The following is a 23,890-nucleotide window of genomic DNA, read 5'->3' on the forward strand; positions in this document are numbered from 1 at the left end:
CAAAAATAGCTACATGTTACTTAAGTTTGAGTTAATAAAAGGATAATATTTTTTATTGACTTATAGTTTTTCACTGAAAAGACTACCTGGATTATTCTTATGTTAATGTACTGTTATCTGTTTGTCTGTGCACTATATTTTATTCTAAATTATAATATATTTCCATTTTTTGCACTGTGTTGATTGTTTATTATGCACCATCCACCATGTCAAATTCCTTGCATGTGCAACATACTCTGGCAAATAAACGGTTCTGATTCTGATTCGGAAACACGGGGCTTTTATTTTCTAAGCACACCGGAAGTGTCTCCCCATCACACGATCAGTGTGCTGCTTAACGAAACACACAACACTAGTTTGACGTCACGTGGCAGCCCGGTCCGGTTAGTTGTCATCTACGTAGAAGGGAAGGGCATGACATGGAGCTACATTATCCTAACTTCAGTTATACATGCGTCGTAGCTTCTTAAAAGTACACAAGGATATATAGACTATTGGGGATATTTCAATGTACCACGGTTAGCAGCTGATTTTGCTTCGACATCTTGGAACAAACAGTGTAACTTACTTGTATATAGCGTTGACTGTTTAAAGGTAGTTCAAACAGAAAGCCTCATGGCGTTAATCCTGTTTACGAGGTCTCGAGCACCTTTAATGAAAACCTCCAGGTCGTTAAAGAACGAATTCAGGAAAGGTAAAGGTAAGTGTTTCTATGTTCGTTTGTTACTTTCTAGTTAACCAATAGCTTGTTTATTATGTCTGTGGAGCCTAGAAGAAATAACACTGAACGTTAATCATATTAGCATGAAGAGGATGTGTTTAACGCGGCAGCACCGAGTCAGCTTGGATGGAAGATGGTGGGTGACTCAAGGTTGACAGGATAACTGAGCATGACATGTTTAAACCGCCGATCTCTCGTTATTCTACGCTACACATCGGGTTCTTTGCATGAAAGCTGTGTTGCATGGACGGTCTAGCGTTATCACCGCTTGGCTCGAGAGGCACCGCAGCTTTTCTCTGGTGAGGATTCAAAGAAAGGGGAGAAACACGATTTCGGATTCAGATTACTTGAGGACAACGTCGCGCGCCCCCTCCTTCCTCTGCAGTCTGTGGGCACGCTCGTCGTTGTTGTGTCAGGCAGGCAGGGTCTCTCCATCTGCTCATCCAGCATCCACAAGATACCCGTATCTAACGCAAGATGGCTTTATTATTGCTCTGTGTGGTGCTGGTGTTTGGCGACCATGGAGCACAGTTTGTTGTTGTTGATGTGAGCCGCAGCCATGTTGAATGTTGCAGATGCAGAGAGCACAGTGGGGATGTTGTGCTCTTATAAACTCAGCTGTTAACGGTTTAAATTATGCAGTAACATGTCAAAGGTTTAATTACACTTCTATGTCAGACACTAAACACATGAATGTCAAACATAGGGAATAGGGGCTTTGTTCATTATCTGGCATGTGACACAAGGTGTCTGTGCTACCTCTGTGGTGTCTGAGCTCAAAGTACTTCATAAATCTGTCTGACCAATAACCAAAACAACACAAAGTAGGCTTTTCATTTTATGACATGATGCAGAGGAAGCACTTCGTATTTGTGAAGCTCTAACCAGCAAATATTTTGTCGGAAATCAAAATGAGAATTAACCAATTTTTTTAATATTTGTAGATCTGATGTAGATTTGTCCATACTGTTTATACCATGGTAGCTGTCCTTTCAATGTCTCCGGGTGGAAAATGTTATTAATCACAGAGCAATCATTGCTGCTTTAATGCAGCACCTTCATTTGTCAGGTACTTTACACACTGACAGGTGTGGTTTATATCCATTCAGGGTTTCCCAATAGCATTTTGAATATTAAGATATTGAATATTTTGATGTAAAACTTTGGTGCTTTGGTAATAAAGGCGAAAAAATAATCAAAAAAATTTAATTTAGCGTAGCTTAAGTGAGCTACTAGCCGCCACATCTGCAGGCGCTGCCATCTTTTCAGTTCATTAGAATAAAAAGTTAAGACTAATATATTCGTAATCTACACCACTTTAACGGACTGAAACACTCAGTGACACGACATTAATGTGATTCCTGTTCCCATCCTTTCAGAGGAATGCTCGTATTTCTGTGTATCACAGTGAGTCAGTGAGTGGAGAGGAAGATATTAGACGACAAGCCACAGAAGAAATAGTTTATGTCTGTAGTTGGTGCATTAACGCTGTGCTTATAAATAGATGAGAGGGTCAGTTTGTCAGTCTGCACCGGCCGGACTGAGCTCTTGGCTTTAGGCCCGGACTATCAGACAAATTGTGGCGCTGAAGAAAGGTCAGTGCCTCTTATAACTCTACCTGAGACAGGATAATCTCAACCAATTCTTCTGACCTGAGCGCTGTTATGTGATGTAGTAGTTTAATGTAGTATGGTGGACGACCAACGGGCTTGCATTGACTGCTGAACATTGACCAGCATACAGTCTTGGCTAAGTGGATTAGAAGCAGTCATCAAACAAAGGTTGCAAGGTCAGAAGTAGTAAAGATTATGGTGTTACCCAACACAGCGCCAATAAACTATTAGCCATTAAAGCTGCATACTCAGAGAGTCAGGCACACATCCAAACTAACCGCAGTGAGCGTACCAACATACTGTCCAATAAACACGCTTGTTTTGAGTCCATGTCGCTTTAGCGTCCAAGTGGCCTCTGGGGAAGTTAACAAACCTAAAGAGTGTAGGTGAAGCGCATAATGGCTCTGGCTTCAGAGCACAAGATTGTACTGTTTAGTGTTCTGTGTCGAATGGAAAGAAACACCTTTGATGGGAGTTGTCCCGCTGTAAGAACAGTCCTGTTCTTTTGCTGCTTTTCACTCTTACAAGTGATGCGTTGAACTGGCTCCTCGTGCACTGTGTGTGCACGAGGAAGTGTTTTAGCAGGAAACAGCTGCAGGCTGCAGGTCACACATGAGTTAGTGGCTGCAGCAGGTAAAAGTCCTGCAGGTCATGACCCAGTCATGACCCTCCAAGGCCAGACCTGGTGTAGTTTGAGTCAGGACCAGATCAGCAACAAATGACCAATTCATATTAAATACTTTACAAATGCAATAGTGACGCTTAAAACGTCAATAAAGATTGGTGCAGAATCTTAAATATTGTCATATAGTTTGGATCAGCAGGTTCAGTAGACAATACTTCATAAATACCAGATACAGTTGATCAGCATTGATCCAGATGACAAAGAATATGGTAGTGTTAGAATAATAAACATGGTAGCAACATAGTAGTTTTTACATATGTCCTATGTCTAGTAAACCTACTTGGGTTTTCTATTACAGCTTAAAGAACATCTTCTTGAGTTTTACTTTCCTTGAATGAGGTTTGAAGCATGAGTCATGATCTTTCTATTCTGTAATTATGCGGCTACGCAGCAGGAAGTGACCATGTTGCACAAACAGAGACTTAAACCGTGCAGACAGGGGAAGTTAACAATTTAAGATACGGCTTCCGGATTCTCATTTTACAACATATACACAGTATATACTGTATATATGTGTGTGTGTGTGTGTGTGTGTGTGTGTGTGTGTGTGTGTGGGGCTGTACTGAATGCAATTTCTTTCAGATTCAAAGCTCCTATTCATGTTTTTAAATGTAGCTTCAAATATCTTAAAGTAAAGTAAAAATCCTCCACAGTTTGGCCATTGTGATATCTAATAGTTGTGCAACCACAATTACAAAATTGTCCACCCAATGTGACAAATGTTGGACTGAAAGAGACATGAATGTGAAACCAAAAGTGTAAAACCCCCGAGAGGATCAGAGACAGAGGCCTGAGGTTGGACTGTACAGCTCAGGTGAATGCTGTAGGTTTACGGTAATCTACTGTATTTCCAGGCTGTTCTTTCTGTGCTACAGTAGGCCGCCTTTCAGCCACAGAGGTGACGCTGTTCCAGTAAACTCGGTGTCCTCTGGCCTACCTGCCATGTTCAGCCAGGCCTTGCTGGATTTACTCCAGCCGGCCATGGGAGAGCCAGAGGAGAGGCGTGGTTAGGCCATGTGCTCTGACGTGATTGGTCGGAAGTGTCTCACCACTCCGCCTTCACTCGTCGTGTGTCGCACTGACAGCGGCCTCTGGGGTGTGGGAGCCTCACAGTGGGCCTCACAGTGGCTGAACATCCAGATCAGTGTACAGACATTAGCAGAAGGATAATACTGCCTTATTTATTTGGCAGATATATGAAGTATAGCAAAGATGATCCGTACGAAAATGAAAATGGCAAATGTAACCACAAGAGAAAATAATTCAGTGCAAATACCTGAAAGTGATTCTTTGAATATTTTGGATGACTGAATGAATCGTTCAGGCCGTATGCCAAGACATGCAAAGGTATAACATGAATGAAGCCTGAGGCAAGATTGCCACTGATTAGAAACACTATCAGGAGGCTTCACTTCATATCATGTTAATGCATAACCAGATAACAGCACTGGGTGCTGCTGCTCCTTCACATCTGGGTCAGTTCATTCAGAACTAAGGTTACATTCATGTGTCAGACCTGTCACAACCTGTGGAAAGCTGCTGAGTTTGCTCATCAACGGCAGTTGACAAAATCCCCGTGTGTGTGTGTGTGTGTGTGTGTGTGTGTGTGTGTGTGTGTGTGTGTGTGTGTGTGTGTGTGTGTGTGTGTGTGTGTGTGTGTGTGTGTGTGTGTGTGTGTGTGTGTGTGTGTGTGATGGCTGATTATCAGAACACAGCAGCTCATGTTGTGTTTTTCTTTTCAGGGAAAGTACAAGATGGAGCCTGTTTCAACTGCACAGCTCTCAGACTCTCCAGTCAAACGTAAGCCAATCATATGCGAGGCTTCTTCAGTCTCTATATTTCCTCCAAACGTGTGAAAGTAACTTATATTAAATGAAAACGTAAGACTTTAGAAAGCGTGCGGTACAATATTAAATGTCTTGAATCAGTTTGGAGGTCTTGTAAAGCGTTGTCTTGGATGCTGCTTTATTTTCGATTCTCTGCCCATTTGTCTCAAGTCTAACCTGGAGGTAATCTTTATGATGTCCTCGTCTTTTGTTGATTCCAGCTGGGATGTGACTTGTGTTTTGTCACTGTTGCATGCAACACCTAGTACACCTTTACCGTTCCAGAGATCATCTTTTTGACTTCTGTTTCAAATGTACCAATAGGGTGATATTTTGAGTTTTCTTATGGCTGATATTGTATTTCAATGTTTTATTTTTCCCTCAGACGACTTGGCAGCTTTGGCCAGGTGTCTTCACTCGGCCCCTCGGTCCCCTCATCGGATGGATATGTGGGCCCCAGCCGGAGCCCGGACTCACAGCGCCTCTACTGTGCTTTTGTGTCGGGGGCCTCTTCTTCGGCGTACCCCGCGGTCTCAACGGGGACCCACTGGACGATAGCGCGGCCACAGGACATCCCCGGTGTGAGGTGGATACACACCTCGAGGAGGAGGTGGGACGACTCCAAGGTGGAGAAGTCCCTGCGTTCGTTAAAGGACAATAAGAAGAAGCTGGAGGAAGGAGGGCCGGTGTACAGCCCCACGCTGGATGCAGCACCTGTGAGAAGGACGCTCCGACAGTGGGTCGTAGATGAGGTGAAGCACTACTACCACGGCTTCAGGCTGCTGTGGATCGATACCACCATTGCAGGGCGAATGCTGTGGACGGTGTTGAACGGACACCCACTGTCCCGCCGTGAGAGGAGACAGGTGAGGTCTGCAGGGGAAGAAATGTAGACATCCCGCTGTCATGAAAGGCTTTCTCTGGAGAGCAAATGTGTTCAAATTATGGTTTTATTAAATGCATTTATTTAAAAGGGACAGAGAGATCAGTGTAGTTTTCCACCATATCTCTTTGCTACCACTGATGATGCAGCTTTAAACCCCCCCTTGAACATCGTCTGTGTAAACATAGCAACCGTGACTCAGCACAGCAGGGTGGATGCTGATTTTTTTGGCTTTGGACATGCAGCTTTATCCTTTTTAGTCTGTTAGCGCCACATCATGCATGTTGTCATCGGGAGACTCTTTTGCAGGGTTTTGTCTGCAACTGAGTCGCTTGGAAAGATTTAAAAGACGGCCAAAGATGGTGCTTTCAAGCATTTCATGGAGCTAATGTTAGCTTAGTAAAGCCAGCTAGCTGCAGCTGCCAAGTCTTGTTGTCATGTCACAAATGGAAATGAGAAGCCTGCTTTTGTCTGAAATCAAGGATCCATTGTTTTTTAAATAACTAAGAATTTCAAGTGTTACTTAAATTACTGGTACATTTTGACCCCATCTGGTAAGAATCCAGAGTGTTCTGTTTGTCATTGTCAGCAGAAACCATTCAAAGGTCTGTCCAATTAAGAAACTTGAACATAAACAGAAGTAGTTAAACGTTGTGTCCAGCCAGTGTTTCCAGTGAATGGAAGTGTTTTTCTTCCAGTGTGACTCAGAGTTTACAGAGTGGGTAACCAGCATGCGTTTAGACATCAGAGATGACTGTGCATGGTCTAAGTCTGACAGCCCAGACATCTTGTTCTGTAGTGTTTAATCCACAGCTTCTCAAACGTAATGTGATCAATTAGAGAAACTGGCTGCACGCTGAGCGTTTACTCGCCAGGTGCTCAGCAGATAGTGTTGCCTGAGTAAAGCTCCTCAGGAAGAAGCTTCATGTGAAGCATCTTTGATTCCATAACTCCTCAGCTGAAGGGAACAATCACCACCTTTCATGTTGATGGTAGATGTAGTCGACTGAAGCAATAAATGCCTCAGTGATTGACCCAGAAAGCTGAGATCACAGCTGCAAAATGCAAGAGCATTCGGCCGCTGGGGACCCCAATGCATCTTGGTACATGTAGGCACTGCCGGCGCAGCTCCATGAGCAGGAAAGCTCTGCTTTCTCGGTCGATGTAGCACGCACTGAGGAAGTTATTGTTTCAATAGACTACATTTACATTGACTTCAGCTTCACCCAATGTTAACACACAGACAAACTTTCTCAACATTGTTGACAGGATCATGTCAGTGTCATTTTTGGCCTTTTCTTTGGCTTTTTTTATAGATAGATTATGTTAAAAGGGTTATAATCTCCGTGTAAGTCCATTTCTATTGGTGCCGTTATCACCATTATTTACTCATGTGGATAACAAGGTTTTAAAATAACTAATTCAAAGCAGACGCAGAATCCACTCTGTTTAGGTGACATGTATTTAGGATTTACAGTCAACTACTGTAGGAACAGAATTTAAAAAAAGCCTTTTTAAACAAATGTTCTGAGTCCGCCTGCAGTCTGATGCTCAGAGAGTGTGTTGAGGCCCGGTGTGCTCTGCAGCAGTCTGGTGCAGGTTCTGGCACTGAGGTCATTACAGGGAAGATGAGCAGGGCAGCTCGGGACACACTTACTGTTCACAGGTCTCTCAATACTGCAGCATGGTACAGACCTAGTGGACAGAATCAGCATTGCTGCTGCCCAACTGCTTCTGCTATTTAACCAGATAAAGTGAGTTAAAACAAAATAAGCAGAATTCACTCACCAGCCTCGCTGTCATTTATATTTGATTAAATGATCTAGAGCCTCAAGAGAGCGTTTATGTATAAATCATCTTCTTCTACTGAAGAACACAGGATAGCTGCTCCAATGGTGTGAAGGTGTTACACTGGCAGACATCAGTGCAGAGGTATGTTTACAACGTAGTTTCACTCGTCTTACTGACATGTGATGACAGAGGGGCCTCTCATCATGCACGCTAAAGGATGTTGCAACAGTACAAAGAAGAGCTTTTTCAGTGACTGTTCTTCTTTTAGAAGATCACAATAATAGCTCAAAGGTGAACATTTATTATCGCTAATAATTGAGGAAGATTAATGATAAATTGACTCACAACATTTACGTTCATCTGAATTACTTCTAGTCAGAATGAGATTTGAATCCCCTTCATCTGACAGATGCAACAATGAAATTGATCTCAGTTTAATACATTCTTAAATGCAATAGTGCATCGGTACATGCAGTTACTTTACAATATCAGTAAATATCACAATTTGGAAATTATGTAATGAAACAACGTGTAAACGTCACAGTAACAGCATTACATTAGATAAAACTCCACAAACATGTAAAACAAAAGCTTTAAACCCCCCCACACTATACACACTCATTATGTTCTGGCTCTGTGTGATTGTGTTAATCCCCCCCCCCCCATTAAACCCACCCCACCGACCCATCTGCACCTTTTCAAATGCAGCTGACTCCCTCAGAGTCCATCTACGCCCCATTCATCTAACCTGGACTGCATTTGCCTCCTTAATCTCCTCCTTTCATATTCACTTACGATTCTCAGGCCTCCGTTTAAGGCTTCTTCTATTTTAATCTGTTACCCCCCCCCTCCTCCTCCTCCTCCTCCTCCCTCCTCCCTCCTTTCGTGTGGAATTCTGGGAGATGATATACATGTCAATGGGGCCGCGGACAAAGGCCTTTTCACTCGGGCTGGCCTAAATCCTTCACCCTACTGGTCCTGTGGCATGCAGGTGGAAAGGGTGGAGAAAGAAGGACTCGTGTTCCGGCCTCCTCCCCTCGGGGACGTTTCTGTAGATGGCTGGCTGGGATTGTGCCGCTGGACGGTGGTTCACAAAGCCGCGGCCGGACAGCTGTACAATGAAGCAGACCAGTGTTTGTCTGCTGCCTCGACACTCTGAGGATTGTTCAGGTTCATGCAGAACAGACGTGCTTCCCGTTTGCCTTAAGAGGACAGTTCCTGAGCCTTGTGAGGCAGAATGTTCACTTTGGTCCACGGCTCCGCGCTGAACAACGCACCAGAGAATTAGGAGGTTTCTGTTGCCGTGGAGATGTATGGGGACGGGGTTAAAAGTGCTGACTGTTGAAACTAGAGGGATTGAGCCGGGCGATTGTACCGAGAGACAAAGGAAGATGAGGTAAACATTTTCACATGCTGGCGTTTTCCTCTCGCTGCTGCTCTCTGCTGGAGGCAGAGACGAGCTTCAGCCTGGTGGGAAATAAACATTACACGTCTTTAATCTCTGACGCACATCCAAACACAAGCAGACCAGCGGCATCAGTTTATCAATACTAACCACGGGCGTTAGGATATCCACAGTTCTTTACAAGTCCTCATTTTTTTCTCCCCAGTTCCTCAGAACGTGTGCCGACGTCTTCAGACTCCTTCCCTTCCTGGTGTTCATCATCGTCCCCTTCATGGAGTTCCTGCTTCCCGTCGCTCTGAAACTCTTCCCCAACATGCTGCCGTCCACCTTCGAGACAAAGTCAAAGAAGGTAATCGAAAGCTTTTAATTTGGACTGAAGCTGCATGATACAGACGTGATGCATGAAGTCAATGCTGGGGGTTAGTTTGCACATTTTAAAAGCTGTAGCCCAGTTTTAGGTCCACCTTGGTTTGAGACACAGTAGCTCAAATAAGTCTGCAACTATCGATCACTTTCATCATCCATTAATCTGCTGACTATGTTCTCGATTAATGGATCAGCCCAAGGTGATTTATTTAAATTGCTTGTTTTATTTAGTCCAAAACCCCCAAAGATCTTCAGTTTACTATCATATAAGACAAAGGAAAGAGTCTAATCCTCATATTTGAGAAGCTGGAACCAGTATTCGGTATTCTTGCAGACTATACTGATAAATTACCAATTTATACAGACGCATTGACCTCACATATGTTGTAAAACAATACTACAATACGACTATTAATAGTAGATTATATTTGACCACATAGTTAATAACAGAATGCTCCTTTGTAACAGCTATCATGAAGAGTGATTCATTGCATTTGTGACTTGCTGTTCTTTAGGAGGAGAGGTTGAAAACAGAGCTGAGAGTCAAACTGGAGATGGCCAAGTTCTTGCAGGACACCATCGAGGAGATCGCTCTGCGGAACAAGGCGGCTCAGGGGAACGTGACGGAGGAGTTCTCCACCTTCTTCCAGAAGGTGGGTGTCTGTGCTGCTGAGGCCTCATGAAGGGAGTGAAGACGGGCTCAGTGCTGCCCTCTGGCGGTGGAAACAATGAAGTGTTTATTCTATGAAAGTAAAAACAGGACAGTTCAGCAATCATTCTGAAAACTTTATTTTAAACAGTTATAAGAAAAGCTGCACGATAAGATAAGACTTGTTTGTTAAATGTATCTTGCTTTTCTGTTTTGCATTGTTGTTAATATAACTCCTTTACTCTTTATATTTGTTAGACTTATGTGTTTTCTTTTAAACATTTTCTTTCGGGATTAATAAAGTTCTGTCTTATTTATCCTGAGAGAAATGTTTCTCGAGGAAAGAGCGCAGTTTTTATATATATATATATATATATATATATATATATATATATATATATATATATATATATATATATATATATATATATATATATATATATATATATATATAGTCCAAATCAAACAAAAAGGTAAATGTATTAAAGTTTAATTTTAATATAGTTTTGTGAGTGAGGAGGGACCACATAATGATGGCAGATAGAGAGAAACTGGGGCCCTGCGGTAATAATCCCGTTGTAGTCTCGACTCATGGTTTAGGTTTTTTAAAACAAGTATTCTTGCATCAGAAGCACGACTTCGCTCATCCAGAATGAGTTACAAGTCATCACTTTATCATCTAGATCCGGGACTCCGGGGAACGTCCCAGTAACGAGCAGATCATGAGATTCTCCAAACTGTTCGAGGACGAGCTGACTCTGGACAACCTGACCCGACCTCAGCTGGTGGCTCTCTGCCGTCTCCTGGAGCTCCAGTCCATCGGGACCAACAACTTCCTCCGCTTCCAGCTCATCATGAAGCTGAGGACCATCCGGGCGGATGACAAGGTATGAGCATTTTACTTTCATTTGAAATGTTTGACGCCATTTAAAATGGAAGCCGGTTGATCATTGGAAGCTGTGTGTGTGCGCTCTGTTGGTTCCAGCTGATAGCGGAGGAAGGCGTGGAGAGTCTGAGCGTGAACGAGGTGCAGGCAGCCTGTCGCGCCCGAGGGATGAGGTCTCTCGGAGTCACAGAAGAACGACTGAGAGAGCAACTCATCCAGGTACCGACAGCAGACAGCGATGGAGGATACTTTCAGGGTTTAACTCTTTGGCACACGTGCATTCCTTTTTCCTCAGTTACAGAACTTAAATGTTAAAGTCGTACCACCTTAAGATGTCTCATTATTGCATTATTGCATATTCCTCTTCTTCTATTGTCTCGTTCACAGAGGTTATACAGACTCAAACAATAATGTTATGGAAGTTGAAGGAGATTTGAAATGGTCTTATTGTTGTCCATGTTTGATCACGTATGTGTCATAACCTCCGTCATGTTGTTGGGCTCCTGTAGTGGCTCGAGCTTCATCTGAAGCAGCAGATCCCCACGTCCCTGCTGCTGCTGTCTCGAGCCATGTTCCTCCCCGACACCCTGTCCCCCGCCGACCAGCTGAAGACCACACTGCAGACGCTGCCCGAGATGGTGGTATGTTAAAGGCATAATCTGGATGTTTTGAAGTGGGGTTGTATGAAGTATTCATCCAGAGTCGGTTTATTACATTCAGAGTACCAGCACGAGAGCAAAGCTATGCACTGCTGTGGACGTATTTTAGACACCTAAAAACAACGTGTATTTAGAATATGTTCACTGCTTTACCTTACCGTCAGACAGGACACTGGAACTGTTGCGTCCATCTATGTTGTCTCTTCAAAGCCACAAGACTCCATTGACAGAAACAGTCTGGTGGCTTTGATGAGGTCATAGATAACGGCTTCAGTTCCGAGGAACGTTAAGCGGTGTATCTCAGGAGTGGGAATTTAAGGTTTCTATATCTTTTAGTACTCTGCTCTTTCCTACTCTTTCCCAGACGAAGGAGGCCCAGTTGATGGTGGCAGAGATGGCGCTCTCCAAAGTGGACAATAAGGCCAAGCTGGAGACCACGCTACGGGAGCAGGCGGTCATACGCCAGGACAACAAGGACAGGGAGATGGAGAGGTTGGCGGACGCTGCAGAGAAGGCTGCCAGGGTAACAATACAATCATACTTAGTTTGTATTGCTCAAGACAATATTTGAGTTACTTTGACAAGTAACAATTTGATGAAATAATAGTGATAAAACCAACGTTTTGGAGCTTGCAGTGTTTGATACTTGCATGCAACAGACAGAGTTCTATGTAACAGTGTTCTGGTACTATTCCCAGCCTGATGAACTTGTTTCCACGCGTTTAGTTGTGAAAACTTTAGCTAAATGCACGAGGCGCCATGTCTATGTTATCCTACGGATTATAAGCCGGACTTCTTCCACTTTCATGACTTTCTTTAATCAGTTGCCTCCATCTCTGTCCTCCACAGGATGAGATGGAGTTTGAAGCCGAGCTGGTTAAAGCGGACACGGCTGCTCATTCAGAGACGCTGAGGGACACAGCACCGGTCATAGAGGCAATCAAGGTACTGTCTCCACACATGCAGTCTGTGAGATCAGTAGATCTGTGTCAAAGTCTCAACGAGTAGGATTTGTCGGTTGTGTAAGCACAACATTCAAAGTTGGCCTCTCCTCCCCGGCTCAGCGGGGGGTTAGGGCGCTCGCCAGCGGATGAAAGCCAACCTTGGATTCCCTCATGTCTTGTAATGAGCTTTGGCCACTCGGCTTTTTGCCGCTCTATATTTGGACTTTCCCGGCGCTGTGTTTGCCATTTTTGCACGAGTGCTTCTTACGATCTGGAACCTCATCTATACTCTGATTTTAAGGAAAATCCTACCCATTGTGCCTTTAAATGCTGCTTGCAAATAATTTACATTTTGTTGCAATTTGTACATTAAAGTTTCTGGCAAACTTCTAAAGAAAAACAAACTATGTCCTCTTTACAGCCGCATCAGCGATGTGTTTACATGTTATTAAATGTTGTAACATGTTTTATACAATATGTCATCGTATCTTAAATTTGTTTTGTATTTTTTTTTTAAATTATATCTCTCAACTCAGTCTTGGACAACAGTAATAACAATATTGTCTGTATGGGGTTAAGAGATCAGAAGCTTTTTACTGTCAAATACTGTTTGTAACAGAAGATTAACTTTTGTCACAAAGGATTTGAACTCTTCCTCTAATGGAACCTCTAACCCTCGACCAGCGCAAAACATTCATGTTTGCTGTTTTGTTTCTTGTTCATTGATTCATTTGTCACTCACTTGTTGCCACTTTTTTTCATTTGATCACTTCTGCACGACGCAGTTTGAACAGTGGCAGAGGTTCCTGCGCTTACAGGTTAGGTTTAACGATGTCTTCCTCCCAACCGACCCTCACATCTCCACCAGTTCATCCCTGCACGCACACTAAATCTTTCTCTGAGCGGACCCACCCAGATGAGCGGGAAACAGTACTTGCATATAATTCTGGCATTTTTAAAAAACCTTTTTGCAGACTGCCATTCGATCACAAGTTCAGTAGGAGTGAGATACTCTGAATTACACAAGTAACTCTTAAATGCGAGGTTTTACTGGCTTGATGAGGTGAATGTTGACAGAAGTGAGGGCAAAACACAAATGCTCAAATCCAGCTTTGTGTGTTCTTAAGTGGGATGAACACTTACCAGCTTTTCCTCGCTTATTAAAGAAAACGCCTCTCATCTGTTACTCTGAATAGGTTGAAGAAATGCTAAATATGATTTGCAAATTCTGTTTGGACCGCATCTATCAGGACTCCTCCTCTTTTCCTTCTCCATCCTTCTTGGCGATGTCACTGGGAAGAGTTGAACCTTTCCCCTCTCTAACTCACAGCGTTAGTAGCTCCACAGAGTTCTCTCCGTCCTGTGGTCATGTGCTTTGGGGTTATGGGGAGTGTCCTCTAGAGCTTCCCCTCTTTTACCCTTGTTGTGTGTTTAGGTCGGTCTCTTATTTGGGTTTGTATTAAATGCACATGTGGTACTTGTTCGGTGGATGGACTTTTTGACCCTACTTTGTATCCATTTTGGAGGGAAAATATGAGCATAAGTTGACATGTTTATCATTCGGTTTCTAAAAAGTAAAGCCGTTTTAATTCAGTCTGCTTCTAAGAACATATCGTATGTTTTAAAGGACATTTTACTAGAAGTTCTAATCCAAGTAATGGATGTTGTTTCTGACATTTAGGGGCTTTAACCGTACGTTTGTGTTCCAGGGTGAGGAGATCACCAAAGAGGAGATTGACCTATTGAGCGATGCGTGCTCAAAGCTGAAGGACCAGAAGAGGCTGCTGACTCTGGAGAAAGAAGAGCTCGAAGAACTCAAGGATGATGTCCAGGAATACAACGAGGTGCCCGACTTGTAGTTATTACAGAGAGACGAGATTTACTGCCATTCAAATGTTCTAGAGGTTTAAAGAGTATTCTGTCTTTTTGCTTCCAGGATCTGGAGGAGATAAAGAAGGAGCTCTCCAAGACCGGGCAAGAAAAGGCGCTAGAGGAGTCAAAGGCGAGCCAGCGTCTGTCCAAGAGAGTAAACCGCATGATCGGTCGCATCGGCAAGATCATCGGGGAGCTGGAGAAGGACAAGATCATCCTGGACGGCCAGGTGGACAGTGGAGCCACCCCACCTATCGGGTAAGAGCTGAATGTGCTACTTCAAACCCCACACTGTGTCTGTCGTGGTTCGGAAGAGTCAGTGAAGTCTACCGAGCTCTTAATGTACAGACATGTTGTACAAATGTTTACAGGTAATATGTTTGAAATATTCAATATTTTATATTGTCAACAAAATCCTTGAAAAGATCAAAACGAACAATATGTTCGTCCGTCTCTTGAAGCGCGGTGGTTTCTACTTGAAAAACGCGTCACAAACATATAAAAAAGTCACAGCCGTTTTTATCAGACGGGACCAAATACGGCATTTGTTGGGGACTATTTTAAGTGGCGGATTAATCCACATTTGGTGCTCTTGTGGGTATTCGTGGTAGCAGGATGGTGAATGTGGGATTGAGTCAAAATACACCATAATGTGTGTGTTCACGGTGACGAAGGACCAACAGGGAGGCTCAATGATGTGTTTTTAATAGTTTAACAACTACAGAGAAGGAAGGTACATCAGGCTGTGATACACACATAATACTACAGCACTAGTCATGTTAAACATGCTGAAGTATAGAGACTATATAGAGGTAAAACCATCCGTTTTTAATTCATTTATTCGACAGGGACATGCATATTAAATCAAATACAACGATGCAATGTATATAGGACTTCTGTCCGTAGCTAATTTGCAGTTCATGTCCCTGGTTAGACTTTTGAAGGCATAAAACACTTTTACACAAGCATACACACAAACTATACAATAACTTCAGAGAGTAATTCAAATATCAATGCTTGAAAATGATAATTAAGAACAACAAGAGGGAAATACAGTATGTATGCTCCATAAACCCATGGGTCTCAGAGTTGTTTGAGACATAGCTTCGCCTCAGTTTGGGAAGCTTTAAAATGCTTTTAGTTTCCCGTCTGAACCTTTTAGGGAATATGCTCGTTTGCTTTCTCTCTTGAGCGTCAAAGAATGAAAATCTTCCTTAGTTTGAAGCTGAAGAACTCAAAAGTCCAGCAACGCTTGTAGTTTAACTTTATTGTAAGACCTAGTTTGGAGCTGGAGTCAGGAAGTGTTTAGCATGTAGCTTAGCATAAAGACTGGAAGCAGGGAGAAAGCAGCCAGTCTGGCTCTGTTCAGTTATCATTAATCTCACTCTCGGAAAGAAAATAAATGAGCATATTCCCCAAAATGTCGAACTTTGTCTTTAAGAAGAAAGCGCTGCTGTCTCCCATGTGGCTTTGCAACAGTTTGTGTTTGTTTACTTCATAACAGCTGGAGCTCGTCCCGCCTGAGCCGCTGCTGCTTTAGGACTTGTGACTTCATGACATAAAACACTTTATTTATCAGTTATTTAAAATGCTATTATATGTCTCATATGTCTGTTTTCATACTGGAACTGTCACTGTCATCATCCTCATCCTCACTGTCATCTTCATCATCATCATCACTTTCACTGTAAAATGCTGGTGGAGATAAAACACGGGACAAAACATCTGCTGTCACTTATCATGCCAGCTTTTAGTTTACAAATGAAAAACCAAATTTTAATTTATTTAAAACTTTACAGATTATTCTTTACTAAACATAATGATGCCAGAAGGTAAGCTGAACTGTGGCCAACCGACATCTGCTTGCTTGCTAAATGCTAACGATGCATTGTGGGTTTTCAAGCGTCAGCTGCTGAACATTGTGCTGTAAAAAAATCAACCGGCTTCCATTTCTGCTCCCAACACCCAGAGGTGCTCCCTGACGGCTGCTGCGCTGCCACTTTAACAAACCGTTAATGTTCCCGAATAAATGAAATCAGTTTGAATACAAAAGAGCGAACTCAAACTGCTCGATTTGAAAAATTTAAGAAAGTCCAAACTTATTTAGTTTTTGTGCGGGATGTGGGACCTCTACTGATCATTAATAACTATTAGAAGTCTGATTTAATAACTGAAATAAGAATTGGCTCAATTGATTCTTCTTGCTGCCATTTCTGAGCATAAAACGATATTTACCCGCTTTAAAAACGAATCATTTAAACCCATCTATTAGTTAAGGATGCACCGGTCCGATCCCCAGAACCGATCCAACAGCAGCGATCGATCAATACGTTGTGTTCCTCACTGTGTGGGAGCGACGGGGATCCCTCCTGTTCTGTGAAAGGCGACGTCAGGCCCGGCTCACTCATTCTGACTGTTCAACAAAATGTGAAGAATAAATACAGAGATAAATGTACGAAACTGATGGGATTAAAGACTCTAGTATATAATTCATATAGTATATCGGCCCAGTATTGGTACCGGTGCATCCCTACTGATCATTCTGAGGAGCATGAATTAACTTTGAGGCAGCTTTGACCAACATTTTATACTGCAATGTTTAGAAATGAAGCTTTAAGAAAACAGAAATCAGTTTGATTGGTGTGATCTGGGGACCGTGAAATGCAGCATGTCGACCTCGAGACTTCTCCGCCACACTCTCGCTGCACCTGGTTACACACACACCGTTTCCTGTATGCAGTCTGTTCTACGCCTTCAGGGAGAACCTCATCAGCATCGGCGAGCTGATCGACATCATGCGGCAGATCCAGAACATTCCAGAGCACAAGCTGCAGAGCATCGCCGAGGCGCTCGACGACAACAAGGACGGGAAGATCGACATCGACGACGTCATCAAAGTACGTGGACAGGAAGTGACTTGTGGTGTATTCTTTCATTTTGTGGTTTCTTAAATTTACGAGATATGATTTGTTTCAAAGAGAAAAAGGTTTGTTAAAGATCAGCGCTGCGATTTTCCATATAAATAGTAAATCACATCACTTTAATGACCGCAAGTACAATTTAGTTTTAACACATTTATTTGTCGGTGCATGTTGAATTTGTGCACAGTTGGAATATAAGTAATTAAGATCAGGATTCTACATGTGGTTATTAGCTCATGATAATTCATAAGTTGACTGATTAATAGGATTCATCTTATACTTAGTTATTGTATTTAGAGCCAAACGTCAGCTTCAAGTCAAAGGTATGTCAAACCCTTGATACAAATATGAACAATAACCATCTCCAACATTCAAATACATCTTTTAATGTGCTGATCGTCGTGTTTGATGTTCCAGCTGCAGCCACAGTCTGGTTTCATATTCCAAAGTAGGGCCGAGCCATTTTAGAAGATATGTAATTGTAATCATTTTGACTGATTTTTATAATTGCAATACGATTTGGGAAAATATATATAAATATATATATAAAAAATAGGCTGCACGGTGGTGTAGTGGCTAGCACTGTCACCTCACAGCAAGAGGGACCCGGGTTCGACCCCCGATCCCGGGTGGTCCTTCTGTGTGGAGTTTGCACGTTCTCCCCGTTGCAGCGTGGGTTCCCTCCGGGTTCTCCGGCTTCCTCCCACAGTCCAAAGACATGCAGCTTAGGTTATTTGGAGACTCGAAATTGCCCGTAGGTGTGAATGTGAGCGTGAATGTTTGTCTGTCTCTATATGTGCCCTGCGATGAACTGGCGACCTGTCCAGGGTGTACCCTGCCTTCGCCCAATGTTAGCTGGGATCGGCTCCAGCGCCCCGCGACCCTCAACAGGATAAGCGGTTTGGATAATGGATGGATGGATGGATTTGGGAAAATAATAATGATAATTATTACATCATTATTCTCATTTTCATTGAAAGAAACCTGTTAAAATAACGATGGTGGGATGTCTACGTGGATCTGAATGTGTGTGATATGATGTGTTGGCCGGGACAGTTTAATTTAAAACGGCGTCTGAGATCATGTCTGTGAAAACAGCAGATTCTAGCCGAGCATTGTTAACGCACAGAAGTATTTAAGATCTGGAACCACATTGTGAAAGGCTTGAATGAACTCCTTCCGTCCTGCGTTCTTGTCCCAGGTGGTGGAACTGATCGACAAGGAGGACATCGACATCTCCACCACGCAGGTGGCCGACATCATGGTGATGCTGCAGAAGGAGGAGAAGCTGATAGAGAAGGAGAAGGCCAAAGAGAAGGCCGAGAAGGAACAGGCAGCCACACTCAACAACTAACAAAAGACACTTGTCAACAACAACAACAACAACAACAACAACAGACCCCTGAGTAGTTTGTGACTCCGCTCACAGAACCTCTGGATGGTTCTGGACATCTGGACACAGAGAGGTAACAGCTGCCTTCTCAAAATGTCATTCCAACATCAATTTGAGCCCCAAAAATTGTATTGTTGTAAAATTAAAATTAAAAGGCACATTGCCTTTTAAAAACGCACAAAATCAAAAAGAAACTTAAATTGCCATCATGTTAAACTCTTCTGTTCATGTACTATATGATGATATTTGGTTTTGTGTAATTTTACTCAATAATTTATTGACAAAGGGAACAAAATGACATGAAGCAGTGGCTGTTCGCCCAATTTAAGAGATGGTAAATTGATCAGAATATATATATATATATATATATATATATTGGGAGAATTATTGTTTAAAGCTTGAGGTGAACCGTCTTGCCTTTCATTTCATTCATGTCATCATCTCAGAGAAATGAGAAATCATTTCTGGACTTTGCACAGTGAGAATCATCGTCATTACCATCAGCTCATAAACTCAGTTTATTTTCCCTTCTTTGATTTAGTTTGTTCATCGTCCTCCCTCGTTGTACAGTCACCGGTTATTGTTTCTTTGTTGTACTTGGACGGGCAGCTTACTGCTGGCTAGAGGAGGATGGAATGGTGGCTGCAACCAAATATAGATTTACACACAACTTAGAAGTTCTTTCAAACACATCTAATAATGTGAGTTTGTTCCAACTGTAAAAAATAAATCATAGTTTTACGGTCATTATTATCACTAAAACATAAATAAATGGAGGATTCTTGCTGTAGAAGCGTTTGTCCAAAAAGCAAAGGACTGAACATTTATATCAATATTAAAGATAACTGTAATCTCTTTTCATTTTGTTCTTATAACATAATTGTAGCGCATATCTTCAGGTATATTCCTGTTGTGTTCAAAAGATCTCTGTAATGTGCCAAAGTTGCACTGCGGCGCATTTAATAACAGCTTCTGATTATTCCTCAAAGCAGCAGACAGACAGACAGACAGACTCACAGACAGACGGTGAGGATCATAATCAGTACAGCCCACCAATCAAATATCAACCAGTTGTTCGTTAGATCTTGTCTCAAACGTATTCGTCAGATGCTCGGACGGTGAAAGTGGCTCTTTGGGGACGTTAAGTAGTTTATTTTGTGCACATGAGTAGTGTGATAACCTTTGACCTGTAATCTTGACCGCCATAGTTTTTAATGCAAAGTGGCCTTCCCGTGATACAGACATGATGGACTATATGCTGCTGTGTATTTATCTTTGAGTATCATAAGCTCTGATGTTCTTTTCACTGAGGATTTACTTTGATGTCGTTTAGTTTTGGATGAACTCGGTTGTAGATCCGGTGGCTTGAGTCCTCGGTTTCTTTCTTTTTATTTGCACCGTAGCGATGGACACGTGTGGGCTGTAAACAGAGACGCAGTGATGATCTCAGATGATATTCCAGTCAAATACTGAGCTTCACATTCATCTCGCTGCCTGTTGGCATCTACTCCACTGCAAGCAACTTGGCCAGCGTATGTTTGACAACATATTCCAGTTAGGGCAGCAACAGATGTTTATTTTGATTATATTTGATTTGTCTTGTTTAAATCGTTAAATATATAAAATATAAAATAAAAAAGAGAGAAAAATGAGCATCAGAAGCCTGTGAACGTCATGCAACGGTTATCCTGCCAAAATCATCCGAAAATCACTTCACCTTCTATTTTCTATTACATCACAGATAAGACCTTTAACACCAACAACAAACATCTTATAATCTTAAATCAGGTAATAGATCATAAGCCTCTTCTCCGTGAATAAAGGATAAATAGATTGATTTTAAACAGCAGCAGTGTGAGTCGGTTCTTTCTTACGGGATGATTCTTGTATTTCTTTTTAATCCGGCTCTCTTCATCCTTTTAATTTCTCTTTCTTCATCGCGAGCTCGAAAGCTTTTTCAAGCCACTCGCGTGCCGATGTTCACGTTGATCCCGATGATTCACCATCGACTTATCATGAGGGTCGTTCCTTTAACGCGACATTTTCAAGTGATTTGTTTGTTGACATTTGTAATGTTTAAGTAACGTGATGATCAAATTACTACTTAACGAAGTCGTTTATATGAAAATAATCAAATACAAATTCATGTTTTACAGCTTCATTGAGCGCTGGTGCTGGTGGCGATAAGGTTCACGTTGATCTGTTTATGAATGCAATTAAAATGTTAGATACTCAAGAAACAAAAACCAAATCTGAATGAGAATCTGATCAGATGTTTTTGTTTTTTAATGAATTCCTTGTTGCTCATCTTTGCAGGAAATAAACAGTCTCCTGCTGAGTTGCTGGTCGTGTTGCTTGCAGTGTGAACCCACAGTGAGGGGTCGATCCGCCTTCACTGTTGAGTTGAATGTCGGGCAGTTTGTGGTGATTTCTCCAGGGTAACCACCAGAGAGGCGCTCAGGTGTAAACGTTAGAAGACGAAGTGGTGCTTGAGATAACGCCGCTCCGTTTAATCCGTTCCCGGAATCCGCCGCCCGGATGATTAAGAGCTCCTTCGTCTGCCGTCAGCCACCGTCCCAGTTCAGGAACCAGCGCCTCCTGCTCCGCGTCGCCTGGGAGCAGTCAGACTGATGGGCGCTGGGTAAACACTCGCCCCATACATGGGCCACAGCCAGCTCCACTGGAGGGTTGTGTTTAGCTTAGAGACGATCCGGCGGGACGTGGCATGCTCTCGGCCGCATAAATCAGCAGTTGGTGTAAACACGTCACGGCAGCGTTGTGACAACGTCTCGATTACACTCGGCAGGAGAGAGTGGTGCGACGGGTCGGCCGCAGGGCAGCGCTGTGTACGTTAGCGGCACTGCCACTGTTTCTAGGCACGAAGGGGTCAGAGGTCAGGGGGGGTGTGCATGACAGTGACGTGTGCCAGAGTATGTGAGGCTGATAGAGATTAAAAGTGGTGTCAGTGCCGGTCCAGAGGGGTTTGAAATTGGATTTAAAAAGGTCACTGTGTTGACGCGGAACTCTTCATGGGAAAGAACAAGTATTCATCTGTTAATTTAGTCTGTAAAATGTGAGAAAACTGTTAAAAAGGCCGAAACTCACGTCTTCAAAACATTCGTTTTATCCAAGTAACCATCGAAAACCCAAAGAAGTTTAGTTTACAATTAAATAAAGACTAAAACATTTGATCACTGATCAACATTGATTTTCTTTCTGGTGATCAGTTCATCGACTCACCTTCTCAGCCCTTTACACCTTCTTAGTGTCTTCAAAGTGCTTCTTTTGTTCGACGAAGTACAAAAACGCTACAAAATCTAAAAGGTGTTGATTATACAAACAGACAGAGAAAATGATTTGTTCTCATTTTGAATTGATAAACTACTTTAAAACACTTGACCAATGATCAGAGTTTGTATAATCTCTCTCTGTGCTGCTGCAGGCTGCTGTGCATCACTCCATGCTCCGGTATATATTCATTGTTTATTCAGTCAGTCAGTGATGTGTTTATTATGACATATGAAGACCTTCACATGCATTCAAGACATCCTGGAAAAAACAATTACATTTTGAAATGGAGAACATGAAGGAGCCCAGATATGAATATTATCACATGCTAATCACTGAATACGCACTTCAAACTCAGAGAACGTGTTTTGCTTATTTACAAAACCCCAAAACACAGACGTGTGCTCGTTGTTGATTGTGTCGTCTTTGTCTGCAGTGTGAGGAGTGAAGCGGAGTGCACCGCTGGCAGCGGTGTTGCACTATGTTTAAAAGAGTCTACCTAAGAGAGGAGGAAAGGAGGCAAGGAGGCAGCAGAAGCATCTAGTCAGCCAGTTTAAATAAGTTGTTTTTCAAAAAGTGACTTTAATCTGAGGCTTTAGACTCGTTGGATGAAGGAATGACCTGGACTCTGACTGTCCTCTGCTGAGTCGTGACACTGTGTAAAATGCACTATTCATTTTTGATACAGTAGGTGAGTGTTAACAGAAGAAGCCTGTCGTGATCTACGACACCAAACCGTCCTGAAAGATTCCCGCGGAGTGTGAGGAGACAAAGTTGTTCATCTCGTGTAGAAGAAGAACAAATATTCAAAGCAATAAGTCATTTCATGCATCGTTTGTGATATAGAAAAGAGACGTCTTCATGCTGCCAGCAAACAGAATGGATTCAGTTTCTCTTCCCGACATCAGGCTCATTTTCCTTAATGTGGGAGTCGGTGCACTTGTAGTTGATTATTGTAAGGGACTTTCTTAGGACAGATGTACCCACTTGCTCCACTCATCACGAAAAGAATGCTACTTTTGTTTGTAGGATATATAAATCTGAGTTTTCTCTTGAGGTAGACGAGGAGAGAACTGTTTAGCTGCAGAGAAACAGGGCAGCTGGATCAGCACGAAACATGATGAGGAGTCTAAAGGAGCAGCTCAGACCTCTTTCAGGTCTGGAAACTAAACATAAAACGGGTAGAAAACAGCATTTAACTGCATTTCAAATGTTCGTGCAGCCACCATCTTTAAATGCAGGAAACTTGTTTTTCTAAAGTGTGTTCAGGCAGAAACTCGGCTTCTTTCTGTCGTTCTCCGGGATGTGCAAGAGTTTAGAGGAAAGACAAATGCACTTGACTGTCTGTCTGAACACACAACAGAGAGTCATGTGAAAGCCTCGCGTTGGGCCGTCACTGAGTTTACAAGATGTTAAACCTGAAGCAAAGTATAACTATATTATGTTTATGCAAATAAAATGATTAGCCATTGAATCAATATAAGATATAGCCTACTGCAGTTTTTGCTTTGAGATAATTATGTTATTTATTTATTTAATCAAATTTTCTTTTGGGGGGTTTTTCATCCAAAAGATCTTCATTAAGAAATGACCGGATTGGACTTGATTCTAGTTTAACTCGACTCTCGGATGTATGAGGAGCATCAGTTTTATTTTTTTAATAACACGTTCATGTAAAGAAACATCTTTTACAAAAATGAAATCATGAGTGTTGAATAAATGATGGATGATCCTGGATTCTTTTCTTTGTCCTGTTTTACATCTCATCTTATCCATCGCTCATCAATTCCACACACTGTGTGTGTGTGTGTGTGTGTGTGTGTGTGTGTGTGTGTGTGTGTGTGTGTGTGTGTGTGTGTGTGTGTGTGTGTGTGTGTGTGTGTGTGTGTGTGTGTGTGTGTGTGTGTGTGTGTGTGTGTGTGTGTGTGTGTGTGTGTGTGTGTGTGTGTGTGTGTGTGTGTGTGTGTGTGTGTGGTCTCTGAAGCCTT

At 42.4% G+C, this 23,890-nt stretch overlaps 1 protein-coding gene across 7 annotated transcripts; it reads left to right on the forward strand.

Moving 5' to 3' along the window:
• Nucleotides 1-359: 359 nt before the first annotated feature.
• Nucleotides 360-23,639, forward strand: letm1 (leucine zipper-EF-hand containing transmembrane protein 1). Of its 7 annotated transcripts, none has more exons than XM_076107421.1 (16): nucleotides 360-700; nucleotides 4,762-4,819; nucleotides 5,231-5,711; nucleotides 9,130-9,273; nucleotides 9,806-9,943; nucleotides 10,623-10,826; nucleotides 10,925-11,044; nucleotides 11,335-11,466; nucleotides 11,849-12,007; nucleotides 12,334-12,429; nucleotides 13,214-13,246; nucleotides 14,138-14,272; nucleotides 14,365-14,558; nucleotides 16,100-16,132; nucleotides 17,041-17,197; nucleotides 18,423-23,639. In XM_076107421.1, the coding sequence occupies exons 1-16, from the start codon at nucleotides 616-618 to the stop codon at nucleotides 18,573-18,575; spliced, it is 2,322 nt and encodes a 773-aa protein (XP_075963536.1). In that variant the 5' UTR covers nucleotides 360-615; the 3' UTR covers nucleotides 18,576-23,639. The 7 variants fall into 7 exon arrangements, with proteins under 7 accessions (XP_075963536.1, XP_075963537.1, XP_075963539.1 ...); XM_076107422.1 differs by having other exon boundaries at nucleotides 360-694; XM_076107424.1 differs by lacking the exon at nucleotides 16,100-16,132 and having other exon boundaries at nucleotides 361-700.
• Nucleotides 23,640-23,890: the final 251 nt, after the last annotated feature.

Source organism: Anarhichas minor, unplaced genomic scaffold (assembly GCF_050575085.1).
Source record: "Anarhichas minor isolate MPS153535 unplaced genomic scaffold, ASM5057508v1 ptg000038l, whole genome shotgun sequence".
NCBI lineage: Eukaryota > Metazoa > Chordata > Actinopteri > Perciformes > Anarhichadidae > Anarhichas > Anarhichas minor.

Excerpts from the sequence above, each read along its gene's own strand:
- letm1 (XM_076107421.1), top strand. The coding sequence starts at position 616 with ATGGCGTTAATCCTGTTTACGAGGTCTCGAGCACCTTTAATGAAAACC. Across the intron at positions 9,944-10,622 it reads TCTCCACCTTCTTCCAGAAG|ATCCGGGACTCCGGGGAACG; the intron begins GTGGGTGTCTGT and ends TTTATCATCTAG. Across the intron at positions 11,467-11,848 it reads AGACGCTGCCCGAGATGGTG|ACGAAGGAGGCCCAGTTGAT; the intron begins GTATGTTAAAGG and ends ACTCTTTCCCAG.